The sequence below is a fragment of the Crinia signifera genome, chromosome 6 (genome assembly GCF_055691185.1).
Source record: "Crinia signifera chromosome 6, ASM5569118v1, whole genome shotgun sequence".
In the NCBI taxonomy this organism is placed as follows: domain Eukaryota; kingdom Metazoa; phylum Chordata; class Amphibia; order Anura; family Myobatrachidae; genus Crinia; species Crinia signifera.
Genome location: NC_139222.1, coordinates 36368019 through 36395902, shown reverse-complemented (window position 1 = coordinate 36395902; position 27884 = coordinate 36368019). Strand labels below are relative to the sequence as shown.

The window sequence follows — 27884 nt, the reverse complement described above, 5'->3', positions numbered from 1 at the left end:
TATGTGAGTGATGTATGGCCGGGCGGGGGGACACATTGCTGAACGTGGGTGTCACTGCTGAGTGACTGGGCAGGGGAGCGGGCGGCGCGGCGCAATCTGTCAGGGTGAAACCGTGAGTATGCTCCAGCGCGCATCATCGCTAGCAGTTCATCACTGAGGCATACACACTGGTCGATTTTCATCGCAAAATCGCTCAAACTTTGCACTGAAAATCGGCAAGTGTGTATGGGTCTTATTTGGTATTTCGTAAGCCTTAAACTGGTTTCATATTTTACAAATGCTTTTGTCAATGAACATTATTCTAAAATCTTCCCTGAATATTCCCCACAAGAGATGCCTATGTTGTCATCAGCACTGGCGGATTAGGAGCTAGATCCCCACCAAAGTGACCTGGTGCTGGGCTGCATTTGACAGAGGTAATGTGAGAGTCGTGTCACATGCATATTATGATCTGTGTTTGTGTATATGTTCTTCTTTTCTGTGCATGCCTGGTGTCCTGCATGGTAAAACCCGGACCAGGACAAAACCCCCGGACTTCCGGACCAGACATCAAACTCTGCATTTTGGAGCTTGTAGCGTCCGGTCCGGGGGGTGTCCTGTCCGGGGGGCTGCCTGTGACACCTGTCACCAGGTATAGAGGAGGGGGGGTAGAATAAAGCCTCCCTGTATGGTCCGGGCATGTAGCAAAAACCGGACGGTCCGGACCACAGGGGGAGGCTGTTAATCTCCCCTCTCCCATGACCCTGGTGATAGCTATCATAGGGACCCCCGGACAAGACACCCCCGAACAGGACACCCCCCGGACCGGACCCTTCAAGCTCCGGACTGCAGATTTTGATGTCCTGTCCGGCAGTCCGGAGTTTGGTCCGGGTCCGGTTTTTACATAGTCCCTGCATGTCAGGCTATGTGCGGTGTCCTGTCTGGTGTCCTGCATGTCATTCTGTATGCAGTGTCTTGCCTGGTGTCCTGCATGTCATTCTGTGTGGAGTGTCCTGCATGTCATTCTGTATGCAGTGTCTTGCCTGGTGTCCTGCATGTCATTCTGTGTGCAGTGTCCTGCATGTCATTCTGTGTGCAGTGTCCTGCCTGGTGTCTGGTCCTGCTCTGTCCTGCCTGGTGTCCTGCATGTCATTCTGTGTGCAGTGTACTGCCTAGTGTCCTGCATGTCATTTTGTGTGCAGTGTCCTGCATGTCATTCTGTTTGTCCTGTCTGGTGTCCTGCATGTCATTCTGTGTGCTCTGCCCTGTCTGGTGTCCTGCATGTCATTCTGTGTGCTCTGCCCTGTCTGGTGTCCTGCATGTCATTCTGTGTGCTCTGTCCTCCTGTCTGGTGCCCTGCATGTCATTCTGTGTGTTCTGTCTAGGGTTACCACCTTTGTGTTGAGCGAATCCCGGACAGTGCCCCGCCCCTTGACACACCCACAGCCCACCCATTGACCCCCAGCCCCGCCCATTGACCCGCCTTATGGGGGTGTGTTTTTTTTTTTCATTTGCTTTAAATCTATTCCTGATTTCGCACACGGTAATGCCACATACATGTTACTTCACATCACACACTGTAATGCCCATTACACGTTATGCCACACACTGATGCCCATTATAAATTATGCCACACACCGTGATGCTCATTACATGTTATTCCATGAGTGGACAATTTAAAAAGAAAATAGGGACATAATAGCCGAAGGCGCGTACCAAAAATTCACACCATAGTGCCTATTGCACATTACTACATGCCATTATGCCTATTACACGTTATGCCAGGGCTCAACAATTTTTCTTAAAAAGAACAGGCACAGTGCGTGCCAGACACGTGCTTCAAAAATTAAAACCTAATGACTATTACACTTTACACACCCATATTATACCACATGCCATCATGCCCATTACTATTTATGCCAGGGCTCAACAATTTTAAAATAAATAAGGACAACAGGGACAGTGCCAAAAACTTACACCAGAATACCTAATATACGTCACACAACCATTACATAAGTATATTACATGCCCATTACACGTTATGCCACACAATCTAATGTCCATTACACGTTATCCCAAACACAATGTAATGCCCATTACATATGCCACACACCATAATGGCTTTTACATATTATGCCATATTAATGCTGCCTACCTCCATGTTAATTGCATGGGGTTTCTTGCTCAATGCCAGAGCCTTTATGCTCAATGCCAGGGCCTTCATGCTTGGTGCCATGGGGGAGTGCAAATGCTTGTTGCCAAGGTGGAGGGCAAATGCCCATTGCCAAAAGGGGAACTGCAAATGCCTGTTGCCAAGGTGGAGGGCAGATGCTTGTTGCCAAGGAGGAGGGCAAATGTCTGTTGCTAAGGTGAAGGGCAAATGCTCGTTGCTGAGGGGAGGGCAAATTCCTGTTACTAAGGGTGAGTACAGATGCTCGTTGCCAAAGGAAATGCAAATTAATCAGACAGCCAGAGCTGGGCAACGGAGATTGCGCTGCTCTGCAGCCTGCCTGGTGGTGCCGCTATATCAATCAGACACCAGAGCAGGTCTGCCTGTGGCTATTTCAAATATCGCGCCCGCCCTGCTCGTGGTCCAGCTGTCAATCAGGAGCTGCTGCACCCGATTGGCTGGCTGACCGCAAGCAGGGCAGGCACGATATTTGAAAAAGCCACAGGGACTTGGCACGGGGATGCACTGCACAGTCCTGTGCTGGCTGGTCCACTCCTGACAGACAGGAAGCCTCAGGAGATCTACGCTGAGGGGACAGACAGACTGGAAAAAGGGAAATGCTTCCCAAGTGCCCTCCATGTTAATTTCAAGCACTGCGGGGGGGACTGTGGACATATGAGAAGGCACTCAAGCTGGGAGGGAGAGAACAGGAAGGAGGCGCACGGCTGATGACTGTCTCTGATACTTAAACAGGCAGCTCCTGTAGATGCCTGTCGGCTTAGCAGCATCCCGGACCCAGCGATCCCCGCACGTTACGCCGGCACTGAGGTGGACCTGCTCCTGCTCGTCACAGCGCATGATCTCTCACCTCCAGCTCCCGGACATTGTATAGTCCGGGAACGCCACCCGCCCGGACTCCGGACAACCGGTCTGATTCCCGGACTGTCCGGAGTAATCCCGGACGGGTGGTAACCCTAGTTCTGTCCTGTCTAATGTCCTGCACGTGCTCATTGCCAGGGGGAAATTACAGTATATGCTCATTGCTATGTGGAGTTACATGCTCATTGTCAGGAGGGTTTATATGCCACTGCGAATTTGCGGCCATGCGATAAGGTCTGAATCAGGCCCATGGTGTGTACATGTAATAAACTGGAATTTTATTCTAATGTTTCTCTGCCTTTCTATTTTGCAGGATACTTCTTCTTTCCTCTTCCACTTCCAGGATTATTCCATTGTCGGTAAGTATAAACAGGTTTTTAGTTTATAATGAAGTATTTATTTATGAATAAATTTATATATTTGCGAAGTATATAATAGTTCCACTTCAACAGGTTATGCAACAAGAAATTGCAACATAAAACAAATTAAATTAAATTTACCATTTTCTAGCAATACATTAGAATTTTTATAGATCAAATAGCTAATAACAATAGTTAACCCACAGTGAATATGACAAAAATTCACTTGCATACATCTAACGTCTCAATTACAATACACATTTACAACAAATATACTGTAGTCGGCATTGCCACTTTAAAACGCATATTTCACTCTTCTGCTAACAGCATAAATTGAGTCCCAAAAGATTTTGTAACAGTCTATCCTATTAACTCGCAAAGTTCTGAGTATACACTGTGCACTGCTCCTCACAACGATTCTCTCCTTAAGGTAGAACTACTCTTGCAACAATGGATTATCTTGTCCTATAATATGTCGAGTTCCTAGTCTTTGTTGGTTACAACAGAAGGAATATTAACCTATTGTTTCCAGCTTGTAATCCCACACTTTGAACAAGACTTTGCTTTACTTTGTCTGACTTTTATTTGCAGAAGCTGAGAAGACCCTGAAGTATAAAACCCTTTTCCTTGCAGGCAAGTGTTTTGTCAATCATCACTAAATGCTTTCCTTTATAGGTAGAATAAATATCTAACTGTATAACATCCTTAGCAAAGTTCGTCTTTCTTTATTCCACTGCTTCATCACTTTATCTCTATCTATTTCGCCTCTTTGCAATATTTATGGAACTGTGAACTGTATAAAGGTGCTCCTCTCTAGGACTCCAGCCTCTCAACTGTTTAGTATGACACTTGTAGTTCTGCGACTGGCAATTTATACTTTGCTATCTCCTTATGCAGGGTCTCAAGACTATACGTTTTGCACTATAAATCTTTGGCTACTTTATTTGGAATAGTACTTATACTCCGGCTCTTCTTATGCTGGGCAAATCTCACCAACACCTCACTGTATTGCAATTGCTAACTTCTATAGACAGCTCACTAGCCAGGGGGATGGAGGCAGGGGTAGGGGTACAACTGCTCACCGCTGGGTTAACTGATGCTGCTATTCGTCAGCACACCTCCGGGTCCGCTCAGCGAGCGGTGTCACGCCTCCTGGCGGACCAGAGTGCGATAGGCTCCGGCACCCGGTCACCGGATTTCGGGCAGATAAGTATCACCTCTCCAAGTTCTCACCGGCCTTCCTGTCCCAGCAGCCGCTCTCCGCTTCCTCTATACTGCGTTACTCTGCTTTACACAGCAGCTCTCCATTTCAGCTATATTGTGCCGCTCTGCAGTCTCTCTCCTCTCTAACTGGTCACCTGTCACCTCCAAACGGCCCCCTGCCTCTTTTTATGCCTCTGCATGCGGATTTGTGGCATGAGCTCCCCAACTTTATTAGTACTTCACAGTGGCTGTTCTCAGAGATTTTCTCCCCTATGTGGCAGGAGAAATAGTTCAGTCCGTGATTCCTTCGCATGGACTAAGCAAACGGACTAGTCCAAGATGCCTAAAGTGAGGGGCATTTCAGTTCACCTAACAGTCTCTGATGACACTCACATACTTTTCTGTAAAAAGGTCTCTGGTTTCTAATATTTTATTCCCTCTATGAGGGACCATAGTTCATTAACTTACGGTATTTACTATATATACATGTATAACATTACCACATGTGCTGGTTATTACATACATATTAGCCAATATGCAAGAAGTTATCATTAACGATACCATTATCATGCATATAATTTAAAACAAATCAGCTAAGGTGTAGCCAGCTTAATCCCTCTGAGATGCAGTCATGGTGCCTCTGTGTGCGCAGGTGGAATACATGGAATGACTGTACTCTCATCAGTGAGGTGGCATAAGTGCCGAGGATTAAACATAATATTTCCTACCATCATCAATCCTTGATTGCTGGCTCTTGGTCACTCTTTCAATGTAACATTCTGTATTGTGTTTACAGAATGCTCTACCTGACCTGTTCCTCCAAGCTGGCCGCACTGAGAAGACTCCTGGTCAGCAGCTTCCCTGAGTCACTGAAGGTAACATAACATTGTAGATTCCTACAGCTGAATGACATACAGTATACTCAGTGCTATTTTTCAGCAGGAACTCAGTTCCTGAACCTCTAATTAAATATGTTTTATTTTAAAGTCACATGTGAGTGCCTTTGTTTCTAAATACAATATATACATCTATCTCTTCCTCCCTCTCTTTATTATGTATGTTTTTTTTTTTTTTAATTGATCCACCCCCAGACCTGGAGTTCCTGAACCTATTTTACCAGAAAAATAGTACTGAGTATACTGTGTGTTCTTCAGGAGGGATACATATAATTGACCGGCAGAGGGGATGCCAGCATTCAGAATACCGATGCCAACATCCCAACAGAGGGAATCCCAACAGGGGTCATGAAAGTATGCTTACCTTCCCCTGCCCCCTCTAGCCCTATCTCCCCGCTGCCAAACCCTTACACCTCTCACCCTAACCACTCCCTCCTAAGTGCCTAACCCTCCCTCTCTGTAGCCTTACCCTAACCCAACCTCAGCCTCACCCTAACCACTCCACCCTAAGTGCCTAACCCTCCCTCTCTGTAGCCTTACCCTAACCCAACCTCAGCCTCACCCTAACCACTCCACCCTAAGTGCCTAACCCTCCCTCTCTGTAGCCTTACCCTAACCCAACCTCAGCCTCACCCTAACCACTCCACCCTAAGTGCCTAACCCTCCCTCTCTGTAGCCTTACCCTTACCCAACCTCAGCCTCACCCTAACCACTCCCTCCTAAGTGCCTAACCCTCCCTCTCTGTAGCCTTACCCTAACCCAACCTCAGCCTCAACCTAACCACTCCCTCCTAAGTGCCTAACCCTCCCTCTCTGTAGCCTTACCCTAACCCAACCTCAGCCTTACCCTAACCACTCCACCCTAAGTGCCTAACCCTCCCTCTCTGTAGCCTTACCCTAACCCAACCTCAGCCTCACCCTAACCACTCCCTCCTAAGTGCCTAACCCTCCCTCTCTGTAGCCTTACCCTAACCCAACCTCAGCCTCACCCTAACCACTCCACCCTAAGTGCCTAACCCTCCCTCTCTGTAGCCTTACCCTAACCAAACCTCAGCCTCACCCTAACCACTCCACCCTAAGTGCCTAACCCTCCCTCTCTGTAGCCTTACCCTAACCCAACCTCAGCCTCACCCTAACCACTCCCTCCTAAGTGCCTAACCCTCCCTCTCTGTAGCCTTACCCTAACCCAACCTCAGCCTCACCCTAACCACTCCACCCTAAGTGCCTAACCCTCCCTCTCTGTAGCCTTACCCTAACCCAACCTCAGCCTCACCCTAACCACTCCACCCTAAGTGCCTAACCCTCCCTCTCTGTAGCCTTACCCTTACCCAACCTCAGCCTCACCCTAACCACTCCCTCCTAAGTGCCTAACCCTCCCTCTCTGTAGCCTTACCCTAACCCAACCTCAGCCTCAACCTAACCACTCCCTCCTAAGTGCCTAACCCTCCCTCTCTGTAGCCTTACCCTAACCCAACCTCAGCCTTACCCTAACCACTCCACCCTAAGTGCCTAACCCTCCCTCTCTGTAGCCTTACCCTAACCCAACCTCAGCCTCACCCTAACCACTCCCTCCTAAGTGCCTAACCCTCCCTCTCTGTAGCCTTACCCTAACCCAACCTCAGCCTCACCCTAACCACTCCACCCTAAGTGCCTAACCCTCCCTCTCTGTAGCCTTACCCTAACCCAACCTCAGCCTCACCCTAACCACTCCACCCTAAGTGCCTAACCCTCCCTCTCTGTAGCCTTACCCTAACCCAACCTCAGCCTCAACCTAACCACTCCCTCCTAAGTGCCTAACCCTCCCTCTCTGTAGCCTTACCCTAACCTCAGCCTTACCCTAACCACTCCACCCTAAGTGTCTAACCCTCCCTCTCTGTAGCCTTACCCTAACCCAACCTCAGCCTCACCCTAACCACTCCACCCTAAGTGCCTAACCCTCCCTCTCTGTAGCCTTACCCTAACCCAACCTCAGCCTCACCCTAACCACTCCACCCTAAGTGCCTAACCCTCCCTCTCTGTAGCCTTACCCTAACCCAACCTCAGCCTCACCCTAACCACTCCCTCCTAAGTGCCTAACCCTCCCTCTCTGTAGCCTTACCCTAACCACTCCACCCTAAGTGTCTAACCCTCCCTCCCTGTAGCATAACCCTAACAATCCCTCCCCGTAGCCTAACCACTCCCTCTTTGTAGATTAACCCTAACCCTCCCTCCTCATAGTCTAACCCCCCTCAGTCTCGCCCTAACCACTCCCTCCTAAGTGTCTAACCCTCCCTCCCTGCAGCCTAACCCTCCCTCCTCATAGCCTAACCCCCCTCAGCCTCACCCTAACCACTCCCTCCCCGTAGCCTAACCCTCCCTCCCTGCAGCCTAACCCTCCCTCCTCGTAGCCTAACCCCCCTCGGCCTCACCCTAACCACTCCCTCCCCGTAGCCTAACCCTCCCTCCCTGCGGCCTAACCCTAACCACTCCCTCCTTGTAGCCTAACCCCCCTCAACCTCACCCTAACCACTCCCTCCCTGTAGCCTAACCCTCCCTCCCTGCAGCCTAACCCTAACCACTCCCTCCTCATAGCCTAACCCTCCCACCTCATAGCCTAACCCCCCTCAGCCTCACCCTAACCACTCCCTCCTAAGTGCCTAACCCTCCCTCTCTGTAGCCTTACCCTAACCTCAGCCTTACCCTAACCACTCCACCCTAAGTGTCTAACCCTCCCTCTCTGTAGCCTTACCCTAACCCAACCTCAGCCTCACCCTAACCACTCCACCCTAAGTGCCTAACCCTCCCTCTCTGTAGCCTTACCCTAACCCAACCTCAGCCTCACCCTAACCACTCCACCCTAAGTGCCTAACCCTCCCTCTCTGTAGCCTTACCCTAACCCAACCTCAGCCTCACCCTAACCACTCCCTCCTAAGTGCCTAACCCTCCCTCTCTGTAGCCTTACCCTAACCACTCCACCCTAAGTGTCTAACCCTCCCTCCCTGTAGCATAACCCTAACAATCCCTCCCCGTAGCCTAACCACTCCCTCTTTGTAGATTAACCCTAACCCTCCCTCCTCATAGTCTAACCCCCCTCAGTCTCGCCCTAACCACTCCCTCCTAAGTGTCTAACCCTCCCTCCCTGCAGCCTAACCCTCCCTCCTCATAGCCTAACCCCCCTCAGCCTCACCCTAACCACTCCCTCCCCGTAGCCTAACCCTCCCTCCCTGCAGCCTAACCCTCCCTCCTCGTAGCCTAACCCCCCTCGGCCTCACCCTAACCACTCCCTCCCCGTAGCCTAACCCTCCCTCCCTGCGGCCTAACCCTAACCACTCCCTCCTTGTAGCCTAACCCCCCTCAACCTCACCCTAACCACTCCCTCCCTGTAGCCTAACCCTCCCTCCCTGCAGCCTAACCCTAACCACTCCCTCCTCATAGCCTAACCCTCCCACCTCATAGCCTAACCCCCCTCAGCCTCACCCTAACCACTCCCTCCTAAGTGTCTAACCCTCCCTCCCTGTAGCATAAAGTTAACCCTTTCTCCCCACAGCCTAACCATCTCTCCCCACAGCCTATCCCTAGTTGCCCCACAAGTGCCTAATCCTATGCTGCCCCCCTCCCCCCAAACACACACACACTCACACAGCATTATGTCCAGGGTGATGGCAGTTGGGTCTCTACCGCTAGTCTCCTGGCGGGAGTGGAAATGCCCGCATCTGTCTATGACTTCCTGTATCGTGCCCGCCAGGATGCTGAACGCATCCTCTTCAAGATACATTGGCAGAGTCTACACCACACACATCCACACAAACATTTTTCTATTTATAGCCATATCATCTACCTCAGGGGTCCTCAAACTATTTGCTCTGGGACCCCATCAGACAATAAAATAATTACAGGAACCCAGCAAATTACTACAGAAGGTCATCACATCACATGTGTAGCCAGCAGAGAGCCCATGCATGGCAGCATTGTGGAGGCACAGAGTGATGGGAGGAGTCTAATATACCATAACCCATCACATCACATGTGTAGTCAGCATTGTGGAGGCACAGAGTGATGGGAGGAGTCTAATATACCACAACCCATCACATCACATGTGTAGTCAGCATTTTGGAGGCACAAAATGATGGGAGGAGTCTAAATAACAGACAATGAAACAGAATTTTCTGGCTCCTTGAATAAGTGACTGAGATTAGAAAAGTCACCAGCCTGATAGTCAGCAACATGGAGTCACGACCCCATGCTGAGAAGGTCGGGACCCACTTTGGGGTCAGGACTCACAGTTTGAGAACCGCTGATCTACCTTATGACATCCGGGATTTATGAGAAGGGTTAGTACCATCTGATGAGCGCACAGCCCGGCTCTCCTACGTCATTATCATGGAACAATCGGGGGTGTTATGATGCATAAATAAAGATGCGTCCTCCTCATTCACCTACCATATGGGAGCACAGGTAATAGCATACGAGTTTGCCAGAGGTGCAGGATGCTGGCTAAACTCAGACAGTTTTTTTAAAGCGGCAATTATTCACAAGACATTGATGTGCCCTTTAAATGATTGCCACTTTTAAAAAAAAAGGTACTTGTTTCCTAGCACAGCCACAATCTTGTGGATCGTGTACCTTTAAGTTAAGGTACACGATCCACACGATGGACCCGATTTCCTTTGAAATCAGGTCCATTTTGCCGGCTAAGGTCGGGACCATTAACATTGGTCCCGACGCGACCGACGCGATGCCCCCGATTTTGCCATAGGCTTCAATGTTAAAAAATATTTTAACATTGAAATCGTGAGGATCGTGTCGGGAAAGGTAAAATATCGGGGGCATCGCGTCGGTCGGGACCATTAACATTGGTCCCGACGCGACCGACGCGATGCCCCCGATTTTTCCATAGGCTTCAATGTTAAAATATTTTTTAACATTGAAATCGTGAGAAAATGTGAAAAATGTTTTATTGTTCCTCAGTGAGAAAAACAAAATAGCAATCTAGCAAATATGATACCTTTTAATGGCTAACAAAAATAAATGTTGTTAAAATGCAAGCTTTCGAGACTTCTTAGGTCTCTTCCTCAGGCATGGTATAACAAGGTGTGTGAAGAACCACATATTTATACACAGCAGAGTGGGAACAAGATGTGATGGATGGACATTCTTAAGACCAAAACAAAACAAAATAACAGAATGAGCTTGTAAATTGAGTCCTTAATTAGTTTGTAGATAAGTAGTGTGAAAGTTTTATTGTCTCTAAGTTGATGACAGGCCAGAGTTAGAGCTCCGATGCCCTCATTCTCTCTGGGCCAGATTCCTCAGATGTTGTAGTGGGCCATAAATCCCTCGGATAGATTCAGTCCTGTGTTAAGGGTGTCAAACGTTGTCATTAATTTGTATTCCCAGACCCTCCTGTCTCTTTGTGATTTGAAATTTCCTTTTAGTATAATCACTTTCATATGATCCTGATTGTGTCCTGGGCTGCAGAAATGTTTGGCCACAGGAAAGTGTGTCTTTTTTTCCTTTATTGTGTGGCGATGGGACCTCATCCTTGCCTTAAGTTTTTGTCCTGTTTCTCCAACATACAGACCCCCAATAGGACATTTGGTGCACAGAATCAGGTACACTACATTGGTAGTAGAACATGTGAATGTCCCTGGGATCTTATAGTCCTGTTGTGTGTTGGGGATCCGTACACTGTCTGTAGTGAGGATATGGGCACAGGTTTTGCAGCTCCTTACATTGCAGGGATAGGTTCCTCTTTGTGTAATGGATGGCAGTGAACTTCGGATTATAATATTTTTCAGGTTTGCAGGTTGTCGGTAACATAGTAGTGGAGGGTCTGGGAATATTGTTTTCAGGCGGTCATCTTTGTGTATGATGTGATGTAGTTTTTTTGCAGTTTTTCTTAGCACCTCAAGCTGTGGGTTGTAGGTGACTACCAGGGGTACACGGTTGTTTCTTTCTCTTTCTTTATATTGGAGAAGTTGATTTCTGGGTATCCTGATGGCTCTGATAATCTGATCGTTGATTGATGTGGGATGATATCCCTGATTTAAAAAGGTCCCTTTAAGTTGTTTTAAGTGGACATCTCTATCTGCTGGGCTGGAGCAGATGCGATGATATCTGATGGCCTGGCTGTAGATAATGGATTTTTTGATGTGTTTCGGGTGGAAGCTGTCCCATCTGAGGTATGAAGGCCGATCCACGGGTTTTCGGTATAGGGTTGTCTGTATTGCGTTGTTTTGAATTGTTATAGTGGTGTCAAGGAAGTTTATCTCGGTATATGAGTAATTCATTGTCAGGTTTATTGTTGGATGAAATCTGTTAAATTTTTCATGGAAATGTATGAGTTCTTGTTCAGAATCAGTCCAGATGATCAGGATATCATCGATGTAACGGAAGTAAGCCAAGGGTTTGATTGAGCAGGATGCCAAGAAGTCACTCTCGAGTTTTGCCATGAACAGATTGGCGTATTGCGGTGCCATTTTACTGCCCATGGCGGTCCCGGTGCGCTGTAGAAATATTTCTTTGCCAAAGGAAAAATAATTGTGTGTAAGGATGAATTTTGTAAGCTGTATTGCAGGACCAGGAGCAATCCCATTGGACTCAAGATATATCTGGCATGCTGTCAGTCCATCTTCATGGGGGATATTGGAATATAAGGATTCCACATCCATGGTGGCAAGGATGGCTCCATTAGGGAGGGGACCTAGGGTTGATAATTTATTCAGTAGGTCCGTGGTATCTTGGAGAAAGCTGGTAGTATGTCTCACCAGTGGTTTCAGGACACCCTCTACCCATCCTGAGATTTTTTCAGTGAGGGTTCCCACGCATGAGATGATTGGCCTCCCTGGGTTGCCGGGCTTATGTATTTTGGGAAGCATGTAGAATATTCCAATTCTGGGACTGTCGGGTATCAAGTCCAAAAGTTCTGTAGACTCTGCTGACAGCCCCCTGACAAGCCTTCTCAACTCCCTTAAATATTTTTGAGTTGGATCTTTGTCTAGTTTGGTATAGTATTGGATATCCATCAGCTGTCTATTTGCTTCCTTAGTATAGTCCGATGTGTCCATGATGACTATGGCCCCACCTTTGTCTGCAGGCTTGATGGTGATTTTCTTGTTGTTTCTTAAGGTGTGAATAGCTCTTCTTTCTTGCACACTGATGTTAAAGTATTCCTTTTTATGTTTTTCCAATATTGTTGACTGGACCACATTTCTAAAAGAGTCAATATATAGGTCCAAAATGATACTGCGGCCAGGTGGTGGTGTCCAGACAGAACTCTTCTTGTGGACTGGTCTAATTTGTGTTTGGCTATTTGTAGGTTCTGTCTCCTCTCTGTCATGGAAGAACTCCTTCAGTCTTAGTTTCCTAAAATATTCTTCCATGTCACTACATAGTTCTGTTTTGTCGAGAGGCTTGGTCGGACAGAATGTAAGACCTCTAGATAGCACACTGACTTCTACTTTAGTGGGTTTGTGAGATGACAAATTAATCACACAGTTAAATTTACTAAATGGAGGATACCAGAATGTACCGCACACACATGGAACTAAAAGGTTTATTGAAGAAACTGGCTCAATTGGACAGCAACTTATTTTTTCTAACCAGATGCAAGAAGGAACACTTAATCCCCAAAGGACTTTGCCTTAAGAACCCCATTCTGCACACCTACAAAACTCAATATGCACATCATCTCTGCTACAGGACTTCTGAGAGACTGCGAAACCACCTTATTCATGTCTTCTACAGCACCAAGAGAAATGTCCAAATGGAAATACAAATTTTAAAGCGCTCCCTCACAAAGGACTCAATACAGATACTACAACAATATTATAAAACACTACAGCTATGTCTAATCAATAACAAGAAAAAGAAACTTCACAGACTTCGCATAAAAGCAGGACTTTATTCAAGCACACAGAAAGTCCACCCCAAGTCTGGAGGGATAGAACAGAACTCCCAGCAAGACACAGGTAAATTTAACTGTGTGATTAATTTGTCATCTCACAAACCCACTAAAGTAGAAGTCAGTGTGCTATCTAGAGGTCTTACATTCTGTCCGACCAAGCCTCTCGACAAAACAGAACTATGTAGTGACATGGAAGAATATTTTAGGAAACTAAGACTGAAGGAGTTCTTCCATGACAGAGAGGAGACAGAACCTACAAATAGCCAAACACAAATTAGACCAGTCCACAAGAAGAGTTCTGTCTGGACACCACCACCTGGCCGCAGTACCATTTTGGACCTATATATTGACTCTTTTAGAAATGTGGTCCAGTCAACAATATTGGAAAAACATAAAAAGGAATACTTTAACATCAGTGTGCAAGAAAGAAGAGCTATTCACACCTTAAGAAACAACAAGAAAATCACCATCAAGCCTGCAGACAAAGGTGGGGCCATAGTCATCATGGACACATCGGACTATACTAAGGAAGCAAATAGACAGCTGATGGATATCCAATACTATACCAAACTAGACAAAGATCCAACTCAAAAATATTTAAGGGAGTTGAGAAGGCTTGTCAGGGGGCTGTCAGCAGAGTCTACAGAACTTTTGGACTTGATACCCGACAGTCCCAGAATTGGAATATTCTACATGCTTCCCAAAATACATAAGCCCGGCAACCCAGGGAGGCCAATCATCTCATGCGTGGGAACCCTCACTGAAAAAATCTCAGGATGGGTAGAGGGTGTCCTGAAACCACTGGTGAGACATACTACCAGCTTTCTCCAAGATACCACGGACCTACTGAATAAATTATCAACCCTAGGTCCCCTCCCTAATGGAGCCATCCTTGCCACCATGGATGTGGAATCCTTATATTCCAATATCCCCCATGAAGATGGACTGACAGCATGCCAGATATATCTTGAGTCCAATGGGATTGCTCCTGGTCCTGCAATACAGCTTACAAAATTCATCCTTACACACAATTATTTTTCCTTTGGCAAAGAAATATTTCTACAGCGCACCGGGACCGCCATGGGCAGTAAAATGGCACCGCAATACGCCAATCTGTTCATGGCAAAACTCGAGAGTGACTTCTTGGCATCCTGCTCAATCAAACCCTTGGCTTACTTCCGTTACATCGATGATATCCTGATCATCTGGACTGATTCTGAACAAGAACTCATACATTTCCATGAAAAATTTAACAGATTTCATCCAACAATAAACCTGACAATGAATTACTCATATACCGAGATAAACTTCCTTGACACCACTATAACAATTCAAAACAACGCAATACAGACAACCCTATACCGAAAACCCGTGGATCGGCCTTCATACCTCAGATGGGACAGCTTCCACCCGAAACACATCAAAAAATCCATTATCTACAGCCAGGCCATCAGATATCATCGCATCTGCTCCAGCCCAGCAGATAGAGATGTCCACTTAAAACAACTTAAAGGGACCTTTTTAAATCAGGGATATCATCCCACATCAATCAACGATCAGATTATCAGAGCCATCAGGATACCCAGAAATCAACTTCTCCAATATAAAGAAAGAGAAAGAAACAACCGTGTACCCCTGGTAGTCACCTACAACCCACAGCTTGAGGTGCTAAGAAAAACTGCAAAAAAACTACATCACATCATACACAAAGATGACCGCCTGAAAACAATATTCCCAGACCCTCCACTACTATGTTACCGACAACCTGCAAACCTGAAAAATATTATAATCCGAAGTTCACTGCCATCCATTACACAAAGAGGAACCTATCCCTGCAATGTAAGGAGCTGCAAAACCTGTGCCCATATCCTCACTACAGACAGTGTACGGATCCCCAACACACAACAGGACTATAAGATCCCAGGGACATTCACATGTTCTACTACCAATGTAGTGTACCTGATTCTGTGCACCAAATGTCCTATTGGGGGTCTGTATGTTGGAGAAACAGGACAAAAACTTAAGGCAAGGATGAGGTCCCATCGCCACACAATAAAGGAAAAAAAGACACACTTTCCTGTGGCCAAACATTTCTGCAGCCCAGGACACAATCAGGATCATATGAAAGTGATTATACTAAAAGGAAATTTCAAATCACAAAGAGACAGGAGGGTCTGGGAATACAAATTAATGACAACGTTTGACACCCTTAACACAGGACTGAATCTATCCGAGGGATTTATGGCCCACTACAACATCTGAGGAATCTGGCCCAGAGAGAATGAGGGCATCGGAGCTCTAACTCTGGCCTGTCATCAACTTAGAGACAATAAAACTTTTACACTACTTATCTACAAACTAATTAAGGACTCAATTTACAAGCTCATTCTGTTATTTTGTTTTGTTTTGGTCTTAAGAATGTCCATCCATCACATCTTGTTCCCACTCTGCTGTGTATAAATATGTGGTTCTTCACACACCTTGTTATACCATGCCTGAGGAAGAGACCTAAGAAGTCTCGAAAGCTTGCATTTTAACAACATTTATTTTTGTTAGCCATTAAAAGGTATCATATTTGCTAGATTGCTATTTTGTTTTTCTCACTGAGGAACAATAAAACTTTTCTTATCAACTGGCTAACACGGTACCAAACTTTTTTCTTTTGTGAAAAATGTGAAATGGGCCAATATGACCCATTTCACATTATAGATGTCCCCGTCGTCACCCCACGATAGACGCCAACCCGAAGCGTGGCGAGCGCAGCGAGCCCGCGAGGGGCGGCGGTGCGCGTCCTCCGACCTTTTCATTCCCCTACTATCCACGTCGGCGTGTAGTTGAGAATAGAATAGTGTGGCGAGCCCCGCGAGGGGACGCGTATAACTTCACAGGTATACGCGTCCCCTCGAGGGGCTCGCTGCGCTCGCCACGCTTCAGGCTCGGTGGCTCGCTGCGCTCGCCACACTATTCTATTCTCAACTCAACGCCGACGTGGATAGTAGGGGAATGAAAAGGTCGGAGGACGCGCACCGCCACCCCTCGCGGGCTCGCTGCGCTCGCCACGCTTCGGGTTGGCGTCTATCGTGGGGTGGGGTTTACGCCGTTAAATTTGGGGGGGTTGGGAATATTTTACATTGAATCCAATGTAAAATCGGGTCCCAGGGACCCGATTTACATTTCATTCAATCCAAAAATCGGGTCGGTCGCGTCGATCGCATCGCATGCGACCAAATCGCATGCGATGCGATCGACGCGATTTTTCCGACACGACCACCCCGATGTAAATCGGTGTGGCCGTGCTAGGAAACAAGTACCAAAAAAAAAGTCAGAGTTCGACCACCTCCGGCGGACCCGAATGCTATTACACATGCCCCATGTAGTGCTAGATAGATGAATGGATGGATGGATGGATGACTGGATTCCTTTATTCATCTCACAATGGAGACATTTGCAATTGTTACAGCAAGGTTCAAGTACAGATAAGGGTGAAAAGAGCATAATAAGATAATAAGAACACACATGATAAGATAAGAAGTCCAAACAATATAAATCTAGAATGTAAGAACATGTAGGTCTCTACAGACCATGACAGTTGTACATTCTGATTGCAGCAGGTAGAAAAGACCTGCGGTACCTCTCCGTTGAGCATCGAGGGTGAAGCAACCTATCACTGAAAGTGCTACACAGATCCGTCAAAATATTTTTGAGCGGGTGTGAAGCATTATCCAATAAGGATGTTATCTTGCCTATAATTCTCCTCTCACCCACAGGGGGGAATTTACTAAAGGAAATTTGTAAAAAATAGGTGTATTTGTATCCAGAAATACACTTATTTTTGACATTTACTATCCTGAAAATACGGCAATTCGTATTAATAGCACATCAATACGAATACGAATTGCCGTATTTTCGGGATAGTAAATGTCAAAAATAAGTGTATTTCTGGATACAAATACACCTATTTTTTTTTTTTTATTATTGTTCAGATGAAAACCCAGATACTTGTAGGTTCTTACGATCTCAATATCCATTCTCTGAATGCTCACAGGAGTTGGGGGGGGGGGGGGGGGGGGTGTATGCTGACGTTTCCTGAAATCAACTACCAGCTCCCTAGTTTTCCTCGTATTGAGTTGAAGATGGTTCCCCACACACCAGGTAGCAAAGTTCTGCACAAGTTCTCTGTACTCCTCATCGTCCCCGTCTACCATAATGCCCACAATAGCAGAGTCATCAGAGAACTTCTGTAGACGACAGGTTGAAGAATTATATATGAAATCTGCAGTATAGAGAGTAAAGAGAAATGGTGCCAAGACCGTTCCCTGCGGCGCCCCTGTACTACAGATAATAGTATCGGACTGGCACTCCCTGGTCCTCACATACTGTGGATGGTTAGTAAGGTAATCCAGGATCCAGGTGATTAGATGAAGATCCAGCCCAGAGTCAACCAGCTTTTCCCCCAGAAGCATGGGCTGAATGGTGTTAAAAGCACTGGAGAAGTCAAAGAACATTATTCTCACGGTTCTCCAGATGAGGTAGGGATCTCTGCATCAAATATATGATGGCGTCATCCACACCAATTCCAGGCTGATAAGCAGACTGCAATGGGTCCATAGAAGATCTCACCAAGGGTCGAAGCTAGCTAAGGACCAACCTCTCCAGGGACTTCATTAGCTGAGATGTCAAGGCAACCGGCCTATAGTCATCGAATCCTTGGGACATGATGATTTTGGCACAGGTACCACACACAAAGTTTTCCACACCTTCGGTACCCTCCTTTCCAGTGCTGAGCCACTGGTAGTGATCCCTGTACTTTTTCCTGAATTCTGGGTATTATTTGCATTGTGGCTGCACAGCGTGGGGTCCAGGCAGCGGGGTCCCTGTGGTGGAGGGGCATTCAGTGGCGGGGACCCTGCGGTGGATGGGAACTAGTAGGATCCCCTGCCCGCACTGCCTGGCCCAGCTGCCTGCCACCCACCCGCCACTGCCGCAGCAGGGCTGGTGTGGGGACCCCTGGATGTGTGGGAGCCCCAGGGCAACCGCCCCTGTCGCCCCGTGGATAATCCGGAACTGTGGCTGCATTTATAAGGGGTGGAAGGTGATAACGCACCAGCCAATCAGCTCCTAACTGTCTTTTTTCAGAAACAGATGATTGGCCGGTGTGTTATCACCTTCTGCTTTATCACCGCTTCCACTTTATCACTTTACCAGGATTAATACATCTGCCCCAATGGCACTTATAGTGTACCAGGTACTATTGCTACAGAGGAATTGACATAGCGCTGCAGATTAGGGTATGGATCGGTAAGTTTTAGGACAACTGGCATATGGTCGACACAAAAAAAGGCCGCCAGTCCCCGGTCCCCATTGGGTTGGTGTCCAGAATCAGCAGCACTTTAAGAGTGGAGTATGCCCCTGTGCAGCCTCCTCCGTTCGGGACCCCTCCTTTCCTCCGGCCATAGCGCCCCGACGCGCAGCATGCGCGGACCTCCCAAAAAATGGTGCGGTGTGCATTTTTTTTTAAGCTGCTCCTGAGGAAGGTACCAGTTAGGTGCCGAAATGCGTTGAGCCATTCTCCATCCAAGCTCCGGACCAGCACTCCATCTACAACACAGGACCCTGCCCCCCCCCCCCCCCCCCCATCCACTGATATATCTCATTTGTCACATCATTGAGATGAACTTTCTCCACCCCTAATTATTGGAGATCCCAAGGGCCTTCTCGGAGACCACTTATATAACGGAGACTTCTGCTTTCCTTCCACTATACAGGAATAATTGGTTGCAACCTTGACCCATATACTCATTTTCGTACAATATTTTATTTGTATGTTTTATTTTCATATGTTATTGTTTTTAACTTGTAAAAATATTTGTATACAATCAATTGTTTGAATTTACATTGTGATTCTCTCAGTGAAACCCAGCGCTGCTCAAACCCCCTTGTTCCACTTTTAGCTTCATTTGAGGGTTTCCACAATTCCCTCCTGAGCAGCAGCTAAAGACAGCGCTTTCAGATACGTAACCCCTCCAGTTTTTCAAAAAAAATATAAGCTGCCTTCATCACAGGATTCTGGACAGGTACATTTTTAAAAAATGAGTGCAGTGGGGGGGCCCCCTAGCACTCAGGGGCCCGTGTGCACCACACACATTGCACCAATTATAAATGCCAAATAAATAAAATAGAATGATTCCTGTCTGAAAATGTCCTTTCCATCACGCAGGTGTGTGGGGCTTTGCATCATGTCATCCACAAGAACCCTTTCGGGCTACAGGTTCTGGTGGACCAGTGGCCAGACTTCACTTCTGTCATATGTCGCCCCCCACTGGAGGTGAGATGAAATAAAAGGAAGAGGTTTATATGAATGGTTAGTTATTTGATTATCATCTTGTAGGGATGGCCCTTGATTGGTCCAACATCGATGGTATCCATCAATTGTGTCATCGGTATTTTACATTGATAGAAAACATCAGTATGAATGTGACCATTGGTGGGTATCACTATTGTGGGACACTGGAATTCAGCAGCCCTATCAGGAGAGGAGACTCTAAAAGGGATCCCGGCGTTCAAAATCCCGATGCCGGAATCCCGACCGCCGAAATCCCGACAAGGGGGGGACGTGGATCGCCCTCCCTTGCGGGCTTGCTACGCTCGGCACGCTAATTTATTCTCCCTCCCGGGGTGTCGTGGACACCCACGGAGGGAGAAAGTGTCAGGATTTCGGCGGTCGGGATTCCGAACGCCGGGATTTAAACGGCATCCCACTAAAAGTAGGTAAGCCTGGTGTAAGGGTGATTAAACAAATATACTGTATAAATGGGCATATATAAGTGGCACTACAGGGGGCATTATATGTGTAAGAGGCACTACAGTGGCATTATGTGTGTAAGCCAGTGGTTCCCAAACTTTTTTGAATCCTAGTTTCAGAAATTTTGAGACAAAAATAATTATTGAGTAATTTAGTAAAAAAAAATTCAATTAAGTAAATTGTGTTTATACTGTACTGTATGTCATTCTGAGGTTCAGTTATGTGATAAGGGTCAGGATTTGCTTCTATTTGCCCACATATAATATGATTGGCAGCCACCAGCACTGGTTTTGCCTGTTATATTGACCATAAATCATTTTGAATTGGTCCTGGACCACTGATCCAAGGCACCCCTGCAAGTGTTCTGAGGCACACAGTTTGCGAACCACTGGTGTAAGCAGCACAACATCGGTAATAGTCTCACCCAGGGCTATCCTAATAGCCCCAATAAGCTGCCACGAGCCACGGCTTATCAGGGATTTGCTTCACCTGCCTCATTCAAAGGCAAAGCATCATCCACAAAGAAAGCCCCCGTTTTCAGCATCCCATCAAAGGGACTTTGGGAGTGCGAGCGGGTCCATGTGATGTCATGATGTCACACAGTAGTCAAGCAATTTGGGAACGCTTTGGATGGCCAGGATATCTTTATGGGGGCCCTTGGGACCTGCTGGGCCCTAGGCTGGCCTTGTTGAAAATCCACCTCTGGCTTATGGTGGTAATAATTTTCTTTTAACAGAGCAACAGTGGAAAGCTTCATGGTTTTATAATATATTTGAAGATTTTTATTTGTGATTATTTTATAATCTGCACCTCTCCCTAGGAAATGACAGACCCCTTGGATCCTTACACCAATATGTACTTTCTCTTCAGTAAAGACCCCCAGAGCCTGCACCAGGTGCTTCACGATCCCCAGGCTGTAAACTGGAAGCAGGAGTTACAAATGCATGGTGAGTAGGGCACAGAGATCAATACTTTTTGACGATGGGCCTTGACCATGGCCTCAGCACTCCTGGTACAAGGAAAATAAAATGAGTTCAATAGTTGCCTGTATCGGACAGGTTCTCTGGGAACACCCAGTTCTAAGTGAACCAATACACAATGAAACACATCATCAAGTCCTGGTCTGCCAACTTATCGTAGATGGGAGTGCATTGTTCAGATGCCAGGAGTCAGGGAGGGTTCACCACAATTCAGAAGCCTCCTGCACATTCCTGGAGTTAAAATAAATATGCTTCAACTTCATCTCTCTATTGAGCATGGAGATAAAAAGATGTCGGTCTCTGCTTTTGTTTCTTTTCCTTTATCTGAAAGTCCCCCTAAACAGGTTGGAGCTTACAATGGTTGTAGGTACAATACTGCCATACTTACTGTGGTTACACTGGTTATGGAAATGAAGCAAAGGTTGTTTGGGGGTTTGGTACAGCTCACTAGTGCTTGAGTGAGGTGATTACAGTCCCCCAACTGGTTACGATATATAAGATGCCAGTAGAGGTGCAGGATGCTGGAACAATGGGACTGTGAATATGAGGCAGGTCTCTAGAAGATAAGAGGGAGATCTACCACACTATCACTCGACACAGAAACAAGATGATGCAGTGTTTGCACCATTGGTCATCTTGGTTGTTCTGTAACAACAGAGGTTATAAAGAATAGAAAGAAGACAAGTAAGACCACTACTGTATCTTACCAACATTTCATAGACTCCAGATATTAGCTTATGTCATTTCATGTACAATCCAAATCCACTGCCAAAGTCCCTGCAGCTATCATTGCAGTTGTAAGATAATGCTTAGGAAACCACGCTTACTTATTAATAATAATAATACTTAATGTATAATATTGTATTCCTATTAATGATTTATTAATATACCTATCATAGGGTGCCAGCCACAGTTGGGGGAGGTGCTTCAAGAGGTCAGTTCCACTTATGGAAGCAAAATGCACACAACAAGTAACCTTCTAACCATGAGGGATGGAATAGAGGAAGAGGAACTGAAGAACTGTACAAAAAGGTACAATAAACCATACAAATGGCCAAGTTGGATAAAGCAGACCCTGAACAAAAGAAGAATGATGTCACTGAAAAGTCTAAACAAAATCTCGACAGAATTCAAATTTTTCCAGGTTTTTTATATGTGCACGAATCCACTTGAGGACCACCAAGTTGTAGGCCCCTGGTAGTGGAGGGAGGTGTGTGTCACATTGCTGGTACCCTCTGCCTTCCTGGCTGGCCCCAATTCCCCTACTCACCATCTCAGTTTTTTTTGGTATCCCTTGCATGTAAATATAAAAATGTTCCTCAGGCCATATTCTACTGGTCCAATTTATCTTCTGTTATCATCATTATCAACACGGAAACTTGCACCATAGCTATCAGACACACAAATATATGCCTCCAAACTTATATTCATCTCCATGTGCCACGTTTCCATAGAAGAAAGAGGGGATTGAACCAGTTCAAGTAAGCGTGAAGCAAAGTACTGAAATGGTCATAGTAAAAGAGATAATTGATGATATATTGGAGACAGAGCATGGGATAACAGTAAAAGATTTAAGTTGTAGGCTGCCGTCAATCTCCTTTTGTATCTTCTTTGCTTATGAAGTTCAGATGATTTGCAGTTTACCCCACTCCTGACTCATGAAGCTACTTTTTGTTCATGGAGAGACAATGTTGTGCAACCACAAGTTTGCATACACTCCAACATGACCGATTCCACCTGGTCCAAAATACTCTGTTCATGGACTTCTTTGACAATGGCAGTTGTAGGTGGGGCTGCAGTTCAGTCCAAAATTAATGGGGGAGCTTCAACAACAGCCACTGCTGGAGAGTAAGAAGTAGGGAGGCCATTTTTTTCAATCCCGGGATTGAAAAATTGTCAATCCTGGGATCGGCCTCCCGATGCTGCTCCATGCCAGGAACTGGAGTGGGTGGAATTTGACGACAGGTAGATGCGTTGGAGAGGGCAGGCAGCAGAGCGGGCGGGTGGAGGCAGCTGAGAGGGCAGGTAGATGCGTTGGAGAGGGCAGGCGGCAGAGCGGGCGGATGGAGGCAGCTGAGAGGGCAGGTAGATGCGTTGGAGAGGGCAGGCGGCAGAGCGGGCGGGTGGAGGCAGCTGAGAGGGCAGGTAGATGCGTTGGAGAGGGCAGGCAGCAGAGCGGGCGGATGGAGGCAGCTGAGAGGACAGGTAGATGCGTTGGAGAGGGCAGGCAGCAGAGCGGGCGGATGGAGGCAGCTGAGAGGGCAGGTAGATGCGTTGGAGAGGGCAGGCAGCAGAGCGGGCGGATGGAGGCAGCTGAGAGGACAGGTAGATGCGTTGGAGAGGGCAGGCAGCAGAGCGGGCGGATGGAGGCAGCTGAGAGGGCAGGTAGATGCGTTGGAGAGGGCAGGCAGCAGAGCGGGCAGATGGAGGCAGCTGAGAGGGCAGGTAGATGCGTTGGAGAGGGCAGGCAGCAGAGCGGGCGGATGGAGGCAGCTGAGAGGGCAGGTAGATGCGTTGGAGAGGGCAGGCAGCAGAGCGGGCAGATGGAGGCAGCTGAGAGGGCAGGTAGATGCGTTGGAGAGGGCATGTGGCAGAGTGGGCGGATGGAGGCAGCTGAGAGGGCAGGTAGATGCGTTGGAGAGGGCAGGTGGCAGAGCGGGCGGATGGAGGCAGCTGAGAGGGCAGGTAGATGCGTTGGAGAGGGCAGGCAGCAGAGCGGGCGGATGGAGGCAGCTGAGAGGGCAGGTAGATGCGTTGGAGAGGGCATGTGGCAGAGTGGGCGGATGGAGGCAGCTGAGAGGGCAGGTAGATGCGTTGGAGAGGGCAGGTGGCAGAGCGGGCGGATGGAGGCAGCTGAGAGGGCAGGTAGATGCGTTGGAGAGGGCATGTGGCAGAGTGGGCGGATGGAGGCAGCTGAGAGGGCAGGTAGATGCGTTGGAGAGGGCAGGTGGCAGAGCGGGCGGATGGAGGCAGCTGAGAGGGCAGGTAGATGCGTTGGAGAGGGCAGGCAGCAGAGCGGGCGGGTGGAGGCAGCTGAGAGGGCAGGTAGATGCGTTGGAGAGGGCAGGCGGCAGAGCGGGCGGATGGAGGCAGCTGAGAGGGCAGGTAGATGCGTTGGAGAGGGCAGGCGGCAGAGCGGGCGGGTGGAGGCAGCTGAGAGGGCAGGTAGATGCGTTGGAGAGGGCAGGCAGCAGAGCGGGCGGATGGAGGCAGCTGAGAGGACAGGTAGATGCGTTGGAGAGGGCAGGCAGCAGAGCGGGCGGATGGAGGCAGCTGAGAGGGCAGGTAGATGCGTTGGAGAGGGCAGGCAGCAGAGCGGGCGGATGGAGGCAGCTGAGAGGACAGGTAGATGCGTTGGAGAGGGCAGGCAGCAGAGCGGGCGGATGGAGGCAGCTGAGAGGGCAGGTAGATGCGTTGGAGAGGGCAGGCAGCAGAGCGGGCAGATGGAGGCAGCTGAGAGGGCAGGTAGATGCGTTGGAGAGGGCAGGCAGCAGAGCGGGCGGATGGAGGCAGCTGAGAGGGCAGGTAGATGCGTTGGAGAGGGCAGGCAGCAGAGCGGGCAGATGGAGGCAGCTGAGAGGGCAGGTAGATGCGTTGGAGAGGGCATGTGGCAGAGTGGGCGGATGGAGGCAGCTGAGAGGGCAGGTAGATGCGTTGGAGAGGGCAGGTGGCAGAGCGGGTGGATGGAGGCAGCTGAGAGGGCAGGTAGATGCGTTGGAGAGGGCAGGCAGCAGAGCGGGCGGATGGAGGCAGCTGAGAGGGCAGGTAGATGCGTTGGAGAGGGCAGGCAGACACAAGGGACAAGTGTTAAGAGGGTGGCCAGTGCGTGGCTGGGCAGTATGACGCTAACATAATGTTGCAAAGCCGCATAACATGTTTTATGGGCAGCGCCTGAACCAAGCACATCTGGTGCTCAGCGCTGGCCGGCAGAAAGGGATGAATTGTGCATGCGCATATCAATCCCAAAATCCTAGGATTGGAGGATCCAATCCAGGGATTGAAATCCCAACCAAAATTTCCTGAAGTCCCGGATTCCCCTAATTCCGAACCCGGGGCTCATTAAGCACTACCTAAAAAACATTCCTGACCATGTGTGTCTGTAAAAAAGGAGTGGTTTTCCTGTCAGCGGCAGAGATCTTCTGTAGAGTGTTCTCCCTTTCCTCATGCAGCACATCAGTTCTAGATTCTCCAAATCCCCTTTACCTTAGAGATATGCGTCCTTCCACATCATTTGATGGTTGGTGACCATCGAATGATGTGGGTGTTCCCCCACAGCCTGTGAATGGATGTTTATGTTAAACATCCATTTGCAGCCCGTATGAGCAGACACAGTGTTCGAGGGGGGTGGGCGTACCGGGTTTTGACAGTCTGCATCTGGTGGACCCGCAAGGTTGCGAATTCACCAGAATAACCCCCTTTAACTGTTAAACCTGAAGATGACGGCCATGTTCTACAAAGCCTAGTGCATAATACCTTCCAGAGTAACACACTTCTTAGTGTTTTAGTTAATATCAATACATTTACTGTATATTCTTCTCTCAATTACATAGTATGCATTTTTGGATCTTATTCTGGTTTACACACTCCCATGCAAATTCTCATGGGAGCGCGTTTTTTTGCGCCTGCGCAAGTTTGCCGTCCCATTCGCTCCCAACAGTGCGGGTGGGGGAGTGGGGTGGTGGCGGATAGATGCGCCCATGGGAACGCCCAGCATTTCATGAGTGTTCCTGTGAAACCGTTGGGCGTTCCCAGGTAAGTGATGCAGTGACGCGGCTGCCAGGGGCGGGTGGCTGATATCACCGGATGACCGCTGCCTGCCCTGTTCTCGCACAGGGTGAACGGAAAGCGAAGGCGGTGACCATCAAATGATGTGGGTCCCGCCCCCCCAGACTGCGAATGGCTGCTTATGCAAAACATCCATTCCCAGTGCCATTCGAATGGGGGGGTTGTGCGGCAATGCGAATGGCGCACAGGCTTAAAAACACAGGCAGCATTGTGAACTTTGCATCGCAGCGTGTCAACCAGAATAAGTACCCTTGTGTGTATATGCAGGTAAAGATGCATTTGCTTTTTGTATGTGGTTACGGTAACATCATAATACTTATTCGTCTCCCAAATTACTATATCCCTTCTCAGTTTTATCTCTATGTTACACAGTGAGTTGCAGTTCTCTACACTCCGCCCTGATGAAGCACGCCTTGTTAATGCAGCCTGGGCATTTGGTGGCAATGACCGCAGTGAGCGTTACGTGGAACGATGCATCCAGGCTTTCCCTACCATATGTGCCAGAAAAGGAGGCGTGGGACCACCTGTTGCCTGGATAGTGTGTGACCAGTCTTCGGAAATGCGTATGGCGTACACAGACAGACACTACAGGAGTCAAGGAATGTTTCGTACCATGATAGTTAGGCTGTCTACTATGGTGTATTCCACGGGAGCCCCACTCTATGGCCATGTAGCTCCAGACAATAAGAGTAGTCAAGCAGCTATTCTGGCAGCAGGATTCTCGATAGTGGGCAGGTGGCAACAATGGAAGTTCCAGCCATTGTGACATCCCTCCTAGTTCTTTATATTTCTTATGAAATACCTCTAGCTTTCATAAAAATATGACGGATAAAGATTTTGTTTATTTGAAGTGATTTGCAATAAATAAAAATCGAATTAAATGTAAGAGGTCACTGAGCACTGTTACAGATAATCACAGAAAAGATTGCTGGTATATCAATTCAGGAGCAAGAAGGCATTTTAGCTGTAATGAGGAGGGGTTTACCCAGATATGTGAGTGTGACCCTATCATAATAAGCAGAATTGCCAATTTAAGATGTACAGCCACAAAACCTGGAACTAATAAATGTTGATTCAGAATTGAATCAAGAACAAAAGTCACAGAAATCCAAAATATATTTTTTGTACCAGATATAGGAAGATTTGTTATTGTCTACAGTGTCCTATAACATAAAGGTCACAGAGTTCACTTTGCCAAAGCAAAATGCATTGTTAAAAATACAAAAGAGATTTGGCAGTTTACTGCATATGCATCCACCCCAGAATGCAATAGATTATTAGTCTTGCATGTGGTGGGCACCTATGGGCTTCTATTGTGCCTCTCCACTGAGAGGGATCCAGCACCTCCCATGACACATGCATTATCCAATGCATGCACAGATTGGATTCCAGATCCTAAACCTGAAATCCTATCATTGCAAAGGATGGCTCCTACCAAAAGAGCTGTCCTTTTGAGATTTTATTTAAGCATATGGCATTATTAGATGCTACTATGCTTGTAAAAATGGTGAGATGCATTGCAAGCAAAAAGCCAGCCATTTCCAAAGTTGACAAGCAGAGCTAGCAGACACCTTGAGATTGGGTCCGATTCATATTTGTAAGTAAATAAATAAAAGCAACAATTTTGTGTGTGGAACAAACCATGTTTGGACATAGGTCCATACTAGCTGCTTTAGCATGTACAATACTAGAAGAGGACAGGAAGGACTAGCACAGACTCTCAGCAGGATATTTCACATTACAGTATTCAAGACCAACATATTATATATCACAGGACCTGATGTCCCTTAAAAAAAATTTTTCTCGTTGGTGGTGCTCCCATGAGTCACTGTTTGCTATGTATCACAACAGAAGAAAAAAAGGGGTGACTCTCTTTTTGTCGGGGCACAACTTAATAAATTTCTATATATTTTTAATTTACTGACTTCACCCTATTACCATTATCGT

At 47.5% G+C, this 27884-nt stretch overlaps 1 protein-coding gene across 8 annotated transcripts; it reads left to right on the top strand.

Annotated features, from left to right (window-relative positions):
• On the top strand, positions 1–27576 carry LOC146007546 (glycine N-acyltransferase-like). 8 transcript variants are annotated; one of them, XM_083145987.1, is made up of 9 exons: positions 1–112; positions 332–416; positions 3342–3387; positions 3979–4020; positions 5387–5465; positions 19588–19695; positions 21043–21119; positions 22052–22184; positions 26310–27576. In XM_083145987.1, exons 6-9 carry the CDS (start codon positions 19607–19609, stop codon positions 26701–26703), a joined length of 693 nt encoding a protein of 230 aa, XP_083002113.1. In that variant the 5' UTR covers positions 1–112; positions 332–416; positions 3342–3387; positions 3979–4020; positions 5387–5465; positions 19588–19606; the 3' UTR covers positions 26704–27576. The 8 variants fall into 8 exon arrangements, with proteins under 8 accessions (XP_083002113.1, XP_083002114.1, XP_083002108.1 ...); XM_083145982.1 differs by having other exon boundaries at positions 3–112; positions 20993–21119; positions 26310–27570; XM_083145985.1 differs by lacking the exon at positions 332–416 and having other exon boundaries at positions 62–112; positions 20993–21119; positions 26310–27570.
• The last annotated feature ends 308 nt before the right edge of the window (positions 27577–27884 follow it).

What these genes read in the sequence shown, in the direction of transcription:
- LOC146007546 (XM_083145982.1), top strand. Translation starts at nt 5,388, where the DNA reads ATGCTCTACCTGACCTGTTCCTCCAAGCTGGCCGCACTGAGAAGACTC. An exon ending in GCTTCCCTGAGTCACTGAAG is followed by an intron (nt 5,466 to 19,587) that starts GTAACATAACAT and finishes TCCATCACGCAG; the next exon opens with GTGTGTGGGGCTTTGCATCA. An exon ending in TATGTCGCCCCCCACTGGAG is followed by an intron (nt 19,696 to 20,992) that starts GTGAGATGAAAT and finishes ACCTCTCCCTAG; the next exon opens with GAAATGACAGACCCCTTGGA.